The sequence below is a fragment of the Zingiber officinale genome, chromosome 4A, assembly GCF_018446385.1.
Source record: "Zingiber officinale cultivar Zhangliang chromosome 4A, Zo_v1.1, whole genome shotgun sequence".
Taxonomy (NCBI): Eukaryota; Viridiplantae; Streptophyta; class Magnoliopsida; order Zingiberales; family Zingiberaceae; genus Zingiber; species Zingiber officinale.
In genome coordinates this window covers 97,919,245-97,934,024 of record NC_055992.1, presented here as the reverse complement: position 1 = coordinate 97,934,024, position 14,780 = coordinate 97,919,245, and the positions used below count along the sequence as shown (strand labels likewise).

The 14,780-nt window shown below is 42.3% G+C and overlaps 1 protein-coding gene across 1 annotated transcript in view; it reads left to right on the top strand.

Annotated features, from left to right (window-relative positions):
• The first annotated feature begins 5,048 nt into the window (after positions 1 to 5,048).
• The window catches only part of LOC121972532 (enoyl-[acyl-carrier-protein] reductase [NADH] 1, chloroplastic-like), a 32,983-nt gene continuing 23,251 nt past the window's right edge, over positions 5,049 to 14,780 (top strand). Inside the window, exon 1 of the mRNA XM_042524189.1 lies at positions 5,049 to 5,181. Within this exon, the coding sequence (XP_042380123.1) occupies positions 5,049 to 5,181 (133 nt within the window). The remainder of the gene's footprint in view (positions 5,182 to 14,780) is intronic.

Below are 14,780 nucleotides of genomic sequence, written 5' to 3'. Positions count from 1 at the left end.
GCGGCGGTTTAATCAAATTAGTGCTAAAGTTATTCAACAAGAGTGGTTGCAAAACTGTTCTAAAAAGGTAAGACAATAGAAACAGTTTAGTTCAAATTGATTATGTTGTTGGATTTCCAAGAGCGGTGTTACAACCGCTCCTAATAAACCGCTTCTATATGGGTGTTTTTTTTGTAGTGGTTATTTGTCATATATTGTTTGTCATATGCCATGTCATGACATCATATTTAGTTTATTGTCATTTGAAATGTCATGATAATGCATAGGTTAATTATATGTCATGCCTTATTTAAGTTTCATACTTTATGCCATGACATCATGACATTGGCACATATGTTCACTTATGATATTATTTTATGTCATGTCATCATATCTTGCATTTATGATCAATTAAATTGATTTAAGGATAAAAACTCAATTTGATATTGAAATCAAATTGTTGTCTAGAAAATGCATGAGAACTTAGCTTAAGATGACCTAAACTCATATCTCACATCAAAATTGACTTGGATGTGTTTGATACACCTTAGATGTGTGTGAGATATTAGGATTATGAGTTAGGATCAAGGTGCCTAGCTCTTGTACCTAGATGAGCCTAATTCTAAATTGAGGATCATAGGGAAAGCTTGCGTACAAGTCATGTACACTTAGCCTTAGGATTATGGTCCTAAATTAAATGGTTTAAAATCATTTCAAAATTGATTTGAAAAACCTTGATGAAGCTTTTCTAATGATAGCATTCATCATTGAGCAAGTTGATACAAAGATGGATTAACCTTGAACTATTTCAAAGTCTTTCGAACTTTGTATCAAGATTTAAAAATGGAAGTTATTTTCATAGAAAACTATTTTTCCATGATAATATATGTTATGAGGAATGTATCCTCAAAATTTTATAATTTTTGGAATTTTCTGTGATTTTTTAGGGGTTTCTGAATTTCGGGAGAAAAATCAGAAATTCCTATCAGAGCTTTGTGGACCGATCAGAGGGGATTCTGATCGATCCAGGGAGGTCTGGATCGGTCACTGGACCGATCCAGGGAAGTGTGGATCGGTCTGGTGACCGATCCAGTAAAGGGCTGAGCATGCCAAAATGCTGATTTTCGACTGATTGTCTGAAATTTCAGCTGGAAGTTGGTATTTTAGATTTCTAAAGGATTGAAACTCTCCAAGACATTGTTGGTGTAATGGTCAAGGGGGAGTTAACCTTTAGGAGGAGTTACCTATTGGTCAAGCGGGAGTTGACTTTAGGGGGAGTTTTTACTCGTCAAGATTAGTGATATGGGGATTGTCACTATGTTGATTGTTGTATTTAGTATCAAGGGGGAAATTAAGGGTTTCAATGAAAGGTATAGGACTTTCATTAGGAAGAAACTCTTGATCTTGATTCACTCTTTTTGATGTGTGTCAAAAAGGGGGAGAATGGCTAGAGAATGTTCAAGGAAGAACATTGGAATTTGGGGAGAATGCTCAAGGAAGAGCATTGGAGAACTATTGGAAAACCTAAGTTAGGTTATCGGGTTAACCTAACTTGATTATGGTTTTTGTCAAATATCAAAAAGGGGGAGATTGTTGGTGCAACCTTAGGTCAAGGTTGACATGGTTGACCCGACTCGAGTTGACCTGACTCGAGGTGTATTTTGATGTTTGACGAGAATAGAAAAGTTGTATCTTGATGTTTGACAAGAATACAAACTTGGGAGATTGTGGGTGCAACCTTTGGTCAAGGTTGACCTGGTTGACCCGACTTGAGTTGACCTGATTCGGGTAAAGTCCAAGTATGGAGACTTGGCACGGGAAAAGTCCAAGTATGGAAACTTGGCACGGAAAAGTCCAAGCAGGGAGCTTGGCACGGGAAAAGACCAAGTATGGAGACTTGGCATGGAAAAGTCCAAGCAGGGAGCTTGGCACGGGGAAAAGTCCAAGTATGGAAGCTTGGCATGGGAAGTCGGAGAGGGCTCGGTAGCTCATTCTCTGGACTAGGTTAGAGAGAGGGCTCGGGAGCTCGTTCTCTGGACCGGACGAAGTCGGAGAGGGCTCGGTAGCTCGTTCTCCGGACTAGGTCAGAGAGGGCTCGGGAGCTCGTTCTCTGGACCAGACAGAGTTGGAGAGGGCTCGGTAGTTCGTTCTCCGGACTAGGTCAGAGAGGGCTCGGTAGCTCGTTCTTTGGACCGGATGAGGAAGTCGGAGAGGGCTCGGTAGCTCGTTCTCCGGACTAGATCAGAGAGGGCTCGGTAGCTCGTTCTCTAGACCGAGAAGGCTTTAGGTTTAAGGCTGGGAAATTAGATCGGTATGTTGACCGATCCAGTGATACCTTAGTTGTCTGATCGGTCTGGTGACCGATCAGTAACCCAACAGAAGCTTTTTGTGGGTTATCTGATCGGTCCGTAGAACGATCAGGAAGCGATGTTATCTGAGGAAGCGAGGGGATTCAGAGAAGGGGGGATCGGTCTGTGGACCGATCCATCTATATCCTGATCGGTCTACAGACCGATTAGGGATACAGGACCGATGCCTGATCGGTCTATGGACCGATCAGGGACCTCCTGGACCGATCAGGATGGAGCCTGATCGGTCCAGGCTTAGCCGTTGTGACTCAACGGCTAGTTTTCTGGATTCTTCTGTGTCTTCTTCGCAGTGCTGTTTATAAGCCTCTACAGTGAAGGTGGAAATAAGGCTCTGGAAGATTGTCTTCTTCCTCACTCTTGCGATCTGAGCTTTGCTGAGCTCCCTATTCCTGAAGCTTCATGTGAGCTTCCCTCGACTGGGTGATCAGCTGCTGTTGACATCGTGAAGTTGCTGCTTCATCGAACTCCAGTCGACGAGAAGGCAAGCAAAGTGTTTTTACATTTATATTGTTCTTGTTTTCTTTCTCTATTGGTTGTACTCCATTCTTGCTGTTGCAAGAGAGATTGTGGCGAGGTTTCTCCACCCAGAAGGAGTTCATATTAGCCGGTTATCCGGGGTCTCATCCACCGACGGATTGATAGGCTTCGTCCACCTTACGGACACCCCGAGGAGTAGGAGTATCATCTCCGAACCTCGTTACATTATCGTGTTTGAGGTTTGATCTTCTCCACTTTCGTTTCTACATTGTATTTCCGCTGCGCTAACCTAAATTGTAGGAGGAAACAATAATTTGAGGTCGGCTATTCACACCCCCCCCCCTCTCTAGCCGCATCCGAAGGTCCTAACAAAACCCTCATCTATGTAAACCAACGATCGAGCAACAACCTTAAACCCATGTCTTCGTCAATGGTCGAGCAGCGACCTCAAACCCAAGTCTTCGTCAATCGTTGAGCGGCAACGTTAAACCCTGGTCTTCGTCAATACCCAAGCGGCAGCTATAAACCTAAGTCTACAATGAATAATGACTGATTGATCACTCTAAAACCAAGTCTACGACAAATGAATAGGAGCGATGAATATATAAGCCGAGAATAAGGCTGGCCAGGAAATGTCCTGCTCGAAGAAGCAACAGTTTCCACTAAAATAAAGTCATTCGACATCATTGAATTCATTGCTCGGACATCCCAACGACTAGCTACATCGACAAACGGGAGGACAAGGAACCACACTTAGAAAGTTTTCAAAAAAAAAAGGTAAGTGTTCCGTAGTCCTATTTAAGTCGAGCGGCGAAGCATGCATGAGTAAGCACGACAGGCAACAAAGCAAAAAAAATGTCGAACGATGATGCATGATGAAATACAAAATCAAATAAACAAGGATATGTCGAACAGGCAATCATGCATTAAGGCATAGAAAGTTTTTACAAGTTGGCAAGGGGCAGTACAAAATAAGGCAAGCTTCGTAGGGGGCGGGTTCACTCCAGATAATCTAACACATCATTGCGCAACGACTCAGTCAGCTTATCCTAATTGATGACCTTGTTGGTTAATGCAGATGGAATATAGCCACCGACCTTCATCTGGTCGAGCGTCCCGTCAATGACGAGGTTGAAGAGGCGGAGCACCTGGTCGGTAAGTCGATCGTTGAACGGGTCCGAGCGGAGGTAATCTCGCTTCAACATCTCAAACAGGCTTGACTCGATGCCTCGATACTCCTCCAAGGTTGTTCGAACGGTCTCCAGCTCTGCCTTCAAAGTGGTCGGCTCAGCATCCTTAGCGACGAGTTGTTCTTGCGTCTTATTCAATCGATTGGCTTTCCCGCTCGGAGCTGCAACCACCTCCTTCAGGTTTTGAGCTAGAATCTGAGCCTCATTGTTCTTGATCTCTAGGTCCTTGATGGCTTGGAGCTTCCTGGTATTGGCCGAAAGGATCTTCGCCTCAAAGGAGCTGGCCTGCTTATTGAGCCTCGCCAGTTGTGAAGCATGCTCCGCACTCTTGCCCCTCTCTGCCTCCAGCCGCTCGGTGCTCTTATGTAGATCGTCCTTCAGTTGAGTGGCCTCGATAGTTAGCTACTCTAAATGTGCCTCAAAAGCCGCTGACTGGTCGCTCAAAGCGCGCAATTGCTGGACTTCATGCTCTAAAAAGGTGAGCCTTTGGCACATGACCAGGCTATCGACCCAATACTACAGTAATAGAGAAATTGTAAGAGTCAAGCGGTTAAAAATAAGTAAGTACAAAGACAACGTGCATACCCTAATGGGCATCTGGGTGTAGCTGTTTGTGAGCTCCCCTGGAGAGATAACCATCGCACGGGCCCAAGAATCGGCTCATATTTGTGTGAGTGGCCCTTGGATGCGTATTTGGTGCTCGGGGGTGTGGGACATAACATCGTCTGGCCTGCGCCACTCGTCGGTTAGCAAATGTATAATTGCTGTTATTTACCTCTGGCTGCTCAGACTAGAGGGCTCTAAGGTAGCTCTTCTTGTCGACTGGGGCATTGTGACCGGTCAAATACGGGAGACTTGGGTCGCCGACAAGGATTGAGGCGACATGAAGGTGACTGGTGGTGCATAGATTGTCCCCAGCGGTAGCCCGGATAACGACGGTGTCCGGTCGGATGACAAGGAGGTGTGGAGTGCCGTGACTTCCTGCTCGAGAGTAGGCGTGGATGTCTTGCCCCACTTAGAGGAAGGTCGTGAGATGGCTTGTGTTGGAGTTTGCAGGGCAGAAGTTGCAGAATGGGAGGGTGCTTCCGCCCGGCACCTCTTGCGATGTTGCAGGGGTTCACCAAAGGTGGTCGACTCAGAAGCTATCACAATCGGCAGCATCGAGGGTCGTTCGGGAGGAAGGTACACTGTAGCAGTCGCTGCATCACTCGCCACTACCTGACTTCCCCACCCTTGCTCGCCGGCACTTGCATTCCTTTGGCCTGGCCGAGTGGATCCTTGTGAGAGCCAACCAGCTATAGGCCTTGGCTCTCCAGTTTGGCCACTACCGCAACATTGATCTCAGTGTCCACAAGCTTGCTTTTATTGGCCAGATGTGCCCTTAACATGATGTGAGCTGCAAAAAAGAAAGTAAAATCAGTTAGATTCAAGGATGAAGGGAAGAAAGAGGATACCTAAGCTCGACGGAAGCCGTATGCAGATCGGGCTCAAGCTAAACACATAAAGGATATCCTCCAACAACAATCTGTGAATGTGATATTTTTGACTAACTAAATTAGAAGCTGCCTGGAGAAAGTCTGATCAGCTTTTGTACTTCCTGAGTGATGGGGGATTTGTCACTTCCATCTGCCAGCCAGTCGAGAAGTCTGACCGCTCGAGAAAATGAAGAAAAAAGTAGTGGTCCCTCCAATGCTTATTGGAGGATGACATCTTATCAAAAAAGACTAAGCCCACTCGGACTTGGAACAAGAAGGTCCCCGGCTCAGACAACTTAGGGTAATAAAACTAATAGAAGAGTCGAGGAGTCAAAGGAATATCGTGTAGGCAGAACAAGACGACGACCCCACACAGTAGTCTAAAGGAGTTCGACACTAATTAGTTAAGAGAAATATGGAAATATTTACAAACAACGGAGAAGAATGAATGAAGAGGGAACCACAGACCGGTGGTAAATTGGTCCTTAAAAAAATACAAAAAGCCCTCTGGTGGCTCGTGTCGCCAGTCATACGCAGAAGGAATAGCAATTTGGTAGTCAGAGGGAAATTCATAGATGGATTTCAGACTTTCGATATCGTCCCCGTCGAACTTGGACTCGGTGGAAGTATACCAGAGTCTAGGGACAGGGACCGGGGGGGGGGGGCGTTGCAAAGAACTGGCCATTGAAAATAAAAGAGGAAGGAAGGAGCAGCGAACAGATTCAGATAAGGAAAATGTGAAGAAGCTTACAGAAAAGACCGCCGGAGAAGAAGAAAGGGTGAAGCGTCGCAAAAGGCTCAAAGACGAAGACACGCGAAGTGAAGCAGATGGCGATGTAAGAGAGGTTTATAAACTCGTGACTGATCACCCTGAGCTATCTGATCCAGGGTTATAAAATCTAGGAGAAGATCCGATAGTAGAATTTGAAAAGGCGCTTGCCACATCACCAGCGGATATCCGCCTGTCACGTCAAACGTATGACAGCAGAAAGTGGGGCACGTAGCGTTCAGCTAGCGGAAGACATTAATAAGGCTTAATTAAAAGGTATGGTCGCGTGCTTGGCCATAATGATCAGAGATTTGCATGGTCTTTGAGAAATTTGGATGACGTTAGGGCACTCATCCGAGGGAGCGCAGGGAAAAGAAAATTTCTCTAAGTGTTGTCGCCTATCATCTCGATCGGCACAGAGAGTGGGTTGTCACACTGTTGAACGGTCGATTCACTATCTTCCTTTGTAGGTATGATTCGGGCAGCAGCTACAAATCAAGCCTGGTGAAATAAAGATGAACGACATAAACTCTTGTTCCGACCAGCTACTTGGGAGCGCACCTGGTCTGATCAGACGCGGAAGCCACCGAAGTCTCTACTGGTCCAGTCGTCGGACTTGCAGCCTCCTTCGACTAGACTTAAGGGGGAGGTTTGTGATGCGGCGATAGAGGGGGGCCCACCCGGTACAGGTTAACTGCCAAGGTGGAGGTCAAAGTCAAGGTAGTCAACTTCGAGGTTTCAAAAGGCTCTCTTACGGTAGTCGAGCGGAGGATGACTACAACGATCGGTCAGGGCAATCAGTGTTCAATCGGCAAGAGACTAAAATAGCCAGTCGGGTCAATCAGAGTCCAGGCGGGTCAACCTTCTAGCTCGGATAATACGGTAAGATAGCCAGATGCTCAGTGTGGAGCAGTAGGACGCTAAGGAGACCAAAGAGATTGTCTGAACGGGAGGACGCGCTACTACACTCAGTCACCACAAGGAAGAGCAGCTAAGGCTGATAGAGCAGAAAAGTCCCAGCTGAGCAACTACCCCGCTCAGCCAAGCAACGGGACCTGACTATCAACGAAGTTGAGGAGTCCCGGTTGAGCGGCTACCCCGCTCGGCCAAGCAGCGGGACCATTGTCGTATCTCTCGATATCCTTCTGGGAGATAGTGTTGGAGCAATCACAATGGTCCGTGCGACCATGTGTTTTGGTTTTTGGTCAAAGGGTTTAAGTTAGGTTCACCCTTGTATTTGATATGTGTATTTGAGTTATGCAGGTTTGCAGGATACGCATTTGACTCAGGTTGATGACTTCGGGTCCGGTGAAGGATGGAGCATCTGAGGGACCATGGACAAGGCAGTGAGGACAAGGGCCGAGGGAAGCGACTTCAAGGCATACGTGAAGGATGGCATTGGGGACGAGTCGGGAGCTTGAATGTATCCGAGGGGCGAGAACCAAAGGAAGTAGGCTTGAAGGCAAGAGGTCAAAGATGTAGCGAAGCGTCAAGTGAGTCGTAAGGGTGAGGGTCCGAGTGCTGAGAGATTGTACTCGGGTACCATTCGATTGATGGTTTCATCAGTCGACTGGTGTAGTAGACTGGGCAATCAACTGGGACCAAACAGAATACTTCTGTTCGCTCGACCAGTGTGGAGTAGTCGACTGGTACTTTTTACCAGTCGACTGGTATCGAGCCGTTAGGATGTAACGGTCAAATTTCCATAGAGGATAGTCGACTAATGGTTTTAGTAGTCGACTGGTAGGCAGGGTTTTCCAAACTGTTGCCCATATAACCAAGGCTTTGGAGCTTGGTTGAGGCTGACGAAATAGAGGTGGTTAACCCCTATTAGTAGTCTACCAGTGCCCTACCTTGTAAAGAGTTCTTGTGAGAGCTGTGGTGAAGTTTCTCCACCCACAAGGAGCTATGTGAGCTAGCCGGAGGTATTCTGGGGAGTAATCCACCGACGGATAGGGATCATCCACCTTACGGACAACCGTGGAGTAGGAGCCTTATCTCCGAACCACGTAAATCAGCATGTCGATTTGTTTGCATTCTTTCCTTTAGTATTTAGCTTTTGTATTATTGTATTTCCGCTTATGCAACTAATAAATACGTAGGAAGCGATTCTTTGGGGGGTGCCATCTATCCAAACCCCCCCTTCTAGCCAGCCATCGATCCCTTACATGTGGTATCAGAGCCGAGGTCGCACTTCATCGGACTAATCGCCGAGAAGAGCAAATACAAGAAGATGACCGGCTTGATTGAACCGTCGAAGTTTGAAGGCAGAGACTTATGGGGCATCACCTATTGGATGATGAAGATGGAGGTCTTCTTCGACAATTGATTGGGATATCATGATGGTGATCAAGGAACCGTTCAAAGTCCCAAAAGACAAGAAAGGGAAAAAGCTCCGACCACGACATTAGACGGAAGAGCAAACCACACGGTCAAAGACAAACGATAAGGTAATATCAATTTTGGTAGATATTTTTCCTTCTAATATGATGAGATGTGTAGGTGAGTATGAGAATGCTCACGATTTGTGGAGCAAGATAAAGAAGGTTTAATGGGAAGAACTCATGCCTACACATGAAGAGGAAAAATCCAAAGAAAAGGATGAAGTGGCTCAAGTTGAGGAGGAGCAAATGGAAGATGAGCCATGCTCAACATCCGAAGAGGAAAAAGATGAAGAAATGTCATCCACTAGTGTGGATGAGAAGACATCCTCAAAGATTGAAGAAGAGTCCAAGACAAGTGAAGAAGAGGTCTTGGAGGTCAACTTAGTGAGCGTCTCCACCGAAGTCAAGTCAAAGGACCACATTGTGTGCTTCGGGTGTAATGAGAAGGGACACTACAAAAGTAGGTGTCCAATGGGTAAGAAGAAGGTAACTCCTGAACTCATTCAAGTTAATTTGAATATTAACAAGGGTTGTAGGAATGAAGAAACCCAAGGAAGGAGGATGCACATCATATGCTTCACGTGTGGAGAGAAGGGCCACTACCACACCAAATGTCCCAAGAAGAGAGAGATTAAGAAGCTTGCGCAATTAAAGAAATGGGAGAAAGAGAAGAAGAAGGAAAGCTCAAGTCGAGGGGGAGCTTCAAGGGTAAGGGAGGTATACCCTAATTTGAAGTGTAATCGTAATTTAAATTCTTACACTTCCATGCATGCTATAAATAATTGCTATTATTTACCCATGCATAATGTTGGTTTTAAATATCATGATAGGAGTAGGGTAAATGTTGATCATAACCCTAGGAAACTCATTCATGATAACTCTAGAAACGTTAGACCTAAGGAGACCCAAGGCATTAATCCCAAGAAGGAGATATATATGCCTAGAAAGGGTAGGTCTAGGAATGTCCATGGTGGACATGTTGACTCTAGGGTTAGGAACCTAGAAAGGAAAAATCAAGCTTTGAAGTCAAAGTTTGATAAGTTAGAGAAAACCCTAGAAAGATTTAAGGTTGGATCTAAGGGTTTAGGTATGGTGTTGGGTAGCCAAGACCCAACAATGATAGATCAGGTCTAGGATACTGATCTAGTGTCTCCAAAGCTAAGGGAAATTCTTATGTTAGGGTTGCATATGACTATAGCAAGGAGAAGCCAATAAATGACAAGAGAAAGTCATTTAATGGTAAGAATAATGTTGGTTGCTACTCGGAAAACCTAATGGTTTCACTGTACAAAAATTTTGTACAAATGTCTGAACCTTTTCCTAGCTACCATGTGTTCTTTTAAATTAAATTTTGGATCGCCTGCGGAACTTAACACGTTTGATCCAAAACTTAATCTATTTGTTCTTTTAGGTTTAGACTTGGATCTCCTGCGGAACTTAACACGTTCGATCCAAATCACCTAAGTTATTAATTCCATTAAATATTAATTTCCATAATTGGTTCCCAGTACTGACGTGGCGAGGCACATGGCCTTCTTGGATATGGGAACAACCACCACCGACTAGACAAAACCTTTTAAGGAAAGCTAATATTTAATTTCCTAAAATAACTTTAGATTAACCGAAAGGAACAATCAAATCACAAGGAAAAGAAGAAAATATAAGAACACTACATCGAAAATAAATTCGAAATACTAGAATCGTAAGCCTCTTGTATTTGGTATTATTTCCAAAAATAACTAGTATGATGCGGAAAGGAAAAATTACTAGTTATACCTTTTAGAAAGAGCTCTTGATCTTCTACCGCATTCCTCTTCTAACCTCGGACGTTGTGTGGGCAACGATCTTCCAAGATGAGAAACCACCTAAGCACCTTCTTCTCCTCCTTTCTAGGTTCGGCCAAAACAAAAGCTTCACCAAGGATGAAGAATAACGCCAACCAAGCTCCAAGGGATGCAAGCTTTCTCTCCTTCTTCTTCTTCTTCTCCAAGTAGTATCCGGCCACCACAAGAGCTCCAAGCAAGAGATAGGTTTCGGCCACCACAAAGAGGAAGAGAGGGAGGGAGGATGACCGGCCACAACACCAAGGAAAAGAAGGAGAAAATAATAGAAGTTGTAACCCATGAAGGCACCCCAACCCCTTCTTTTATATTCCTTGGCTTTGGCAAATAAGGAAATTTATTTATAATAAAATTTCCTTGACAACAATTAATTAAGAAAAATTAAATAAAATTTCCTAATTAATTGTATGTGGTCGGCCACCTCATATAGAGCAAATAAGATAATTTTAAATCAACAATTAAAACTTCCTTATTTGTCTTTAGAAATTTTAAAAAATAAAATTTCCCTTTAAAATCCCTTCATGGTTGATAAAAATAAATTTCTATAATTTTAATTTTTCAACATGTGAATAATTTTCAAAGAGAAAAAATAAAATATCTTTCCAATCTACAAATAAGGAAAGAGATCTAATCTCTTTCTTTAATCTTTTGTAGATCCATTTTAAGAGAGATATTTTAATTTTAATTCTCTTTAATAAATTATATCTTTCACATAATAAAAATTAAAAATTAAAATTCTTTTTAATTTAATGGGGGCCGGCCACCTAAGCTTGGGTACAAGCTAGGGCCGACCACCCATGAATCAAGGCTTGGCCGGCCCTAGCTTGAACCACAAGCTAGCTTGGCCGGCTCCCTTATCATGGGTATGAAGGTGGGTATAGGTGGGTATAGTACTCTATAAATAAGATGCTACGATAGGGACCGAGAGGAGGAATTGGTTTTGGTCTCCCGATAAAATTAAGCATCCCGTGTTCGCCCTGAGCACACAACTTAATTTTATCAATAATAATTCATTCCACTAGAGAACTATTATTGAACTACCGCACCAATCCCAAATTATATTTTTGGGCTCCTTCTTATTATGAGTGTGTTAGTCTCCCTGTGTTTAAGATATCGAATGTCCACTAATTAAGTGAGTTACTGACAACTCATTTAATTAATGTCTTAGTCCAAGAGTAGTACCACTCAACTTTATCATCATGTCGGACTAAGTCCACCTGCAGGGTTTAACATGACAATCCTTATGAGTTCCTCTTGGGGACATTATCAACCTAGTATCTCTAGGACACAGCTTCCTTCTATAATCAACAACACATACTATAAGTGATATCATTTCCCAACTTATCGGGTTTATTGATTTATCGAACTAAATCTCACCCATTGATAAATTAAAGAAATAAATATCAAATATATGTGCTTGTTATTATATTAGGATTAAGAGCACACACTTCCATAATAACTGAGGTCTTTGTTCCTTTATAAAGTCAGTATAAAAGAAACGACCTCTAATGGTCCTACTCAATACACTCTAAGTGTACTAGTGTAATTATATAGTTAAGATAAACTAATACTTAATTACACTATGACCTTCCAATGGTTTGTTCCTTTCCATCTTGGTCGTGAGCTACTGTTTATAATTTATAAGGTACTAATAACATGATCTTCTGTGTGTGACACCACACACCATGTTATCTACAATATAAATTAATTGAACAACTACATTTATCATAAATGTAGACATTTGACCAATGTGATTCTTATTTCTAGATAAATGTTTATACCAAAAGCTAGGCTTTTAGTATACATTCTAACAATCTCCCACTTATACTAAAAGACTAAGCTGCCATAACTGCTACCATACATCTGATTCCCAAACCTTCAACATGCCCATCAAAAGCTCTTGCCTTAAGGGCTTTAGTGAAAGAATCTTCTAGGTTATCACTTGATGCAATCTAGGCAGCAACAACTTCTTCTCGTTTATACGATTTCTCGTATTGGGTGGTACTTGCGCTCTATTGCGTTTACTTGCCTTATAGACTTATGGTTTCTTCGAGTTTGCTACTGCACCACTATTATTACAATGAATTATAATAATCTTTGGACAAACTAGAAATCATATCCAAGTCCATCTTGAGGTTATTGAGTCATTTAGCTTTTATGGCTACCTCAGAGGCTTGCCATATACTCAGCTTCTATGGTGGAGTCCAGAAAAACACCTATGCTTATCATTCTTCCATAGTTATGACTTTTCCTCCTAAAGTAAACACAAAACCCCGAGGTTGACTTATTATTGTCCCTATCTGATTGGAAGTCAAAATTCGTGCAACCCACAGGGACCAAATTAACTGCCTTGTAAGCTAGCATATAATCTCTAGTGCCTCTAAAGTACTTTGATATATGCTTTACTGCAGTCCAATGTCCTTGTCTAGGGTTACTTTGATATCTATTAACTATGCCCTTGGCAAAACAGATTTCTGATCTCGTGCATAGCATACATTAGGTTGTCTATCTTTCGAAGCATAAAGAACTGCCTTCATGTCCTCAATCTCCTTTGATGTCATCGGAGACATCTCTTTAGATAAAGACACTCCATGCTTAAAAGGTAGAAAACCTTTCTTGGAGTTTTGCATGCTAAAACGAGTTTGTTATATAAAGCTTGAGATAAGCACAACATTCTTTTCTTGCGAACCTTGTTCCCAAGAATATGTGCTTATTTTCCTAAGTCCTTTATAACGAATTGCTTGGACAACCATACCCTTACTTCCGATAACATCTTGATATTGTTTCCAACTATCAAAAATGTAATCTACGTATAGTACAAGAAATACCACCACGTTTCCATCACACCTTTTGTATACACAAGACTTATCCGGTTACTAAATAAATCCATAGGTCTGGATAACTTTGATAAACCGGATTTTCCAAGACCTTTGAAGCTTTGTCTCAGTCCATAGACTGATTGAGCTTGCACACAAGATGCTCTTAGCCCTTTGCAATGAACCCTTCTGGTTGCTTTATATGGATGCTTTCTTCAAGACTTCCATTAAGGAATGCTGTCTTTACATCCATTTGCCAAATAGATAAAAGAATCCAGATAGACTTAAGCATGGCTACCAATGAAAAAGTTTTCTTTTTATCAAGCCTTGCTTTGAAAGTTTCTACCTTCCTGTCTATCCCTTTTTTCCTATTATAGACCTTTTTATACCCAAAGTCTTTTACACCATTTGGTGGTTCTACAAGCTTTCAGATTTTATTAGAATACATATATTCTAATTCTGTTATTCATTACTCTTTGCCAATATGCTGCATCTTTATCTTGGAGTGCTTCGTCATATGTCCGGAGATCAGGTTCATGTCCTCCAGGGATCGAGTCCAAAAACTCTCCCAAAACATGAATCTTTTTAGGTTGCCTAACAACACTCCCACTACAACAAGGCACTTTCTGCAATTGTGTATCATTTGTGATACGTGTTGTAGTTTCTTGTGATATTTCATCTTGTACAGTTGGTACTAGGTTAGACATGTCCTTTATTATTTCCTTAAGAACAAATTTACTTATGGGCACGTGATTTATTACATAGTTCTTTTCTAAAAATCGTTCATTGATGCTAACAATGACCTTCTGATTTTTAAGACTATAATCCTACTTTCATTTCTCTAGGATAACCCACAAACAAGTGAATTCCTGTCCAACTTATCATTGTCCCTCTTCAGCATATGTGCTGGACTACCTGAATCCGAATATGCTTCAAAATAGGCTTATGCCTATTTAGCAATTCTATATGAGTAGAGAGTTCTGACTTTGGAAGGTACTATGTTGACTTCCGTTTCCAGAGTATATCCTTAAAATGAATTTGGTAATTTTCCAAATAACTCATCATCAATCTACTTATTCCATAAGAGTCCTATACCTTCCTTTTTCTACACCATTCTGTAGGGGTGTACCAGGTGCAGTTAGTTGGGATTGAATCCCTACTTTGGATAGGTGACTCTTAAATTCTCCCAAGAGGTACTTGCCACTACGATCTCACCGTAGTGTCTTGATACTTTTACTTTGATGTTTCTCCACATCAGCCTTGTACTCTTTGAACTAATCAAAGCACTTAGTCTTGCGGCACATTAAGTAAATGTATTTGTATCTTGAATATTTGTCTATAAAATAGATGAAATATTCGATACTACCTCTTGTCTGGATAGTCATAGGATCACACAAATCAGAATGAAACAATTCCAACATATCTTTGGCTCCATACCCCTTAGACTTAAAAGCTTCTTGGTTATTTTTCCTTCCAAGTA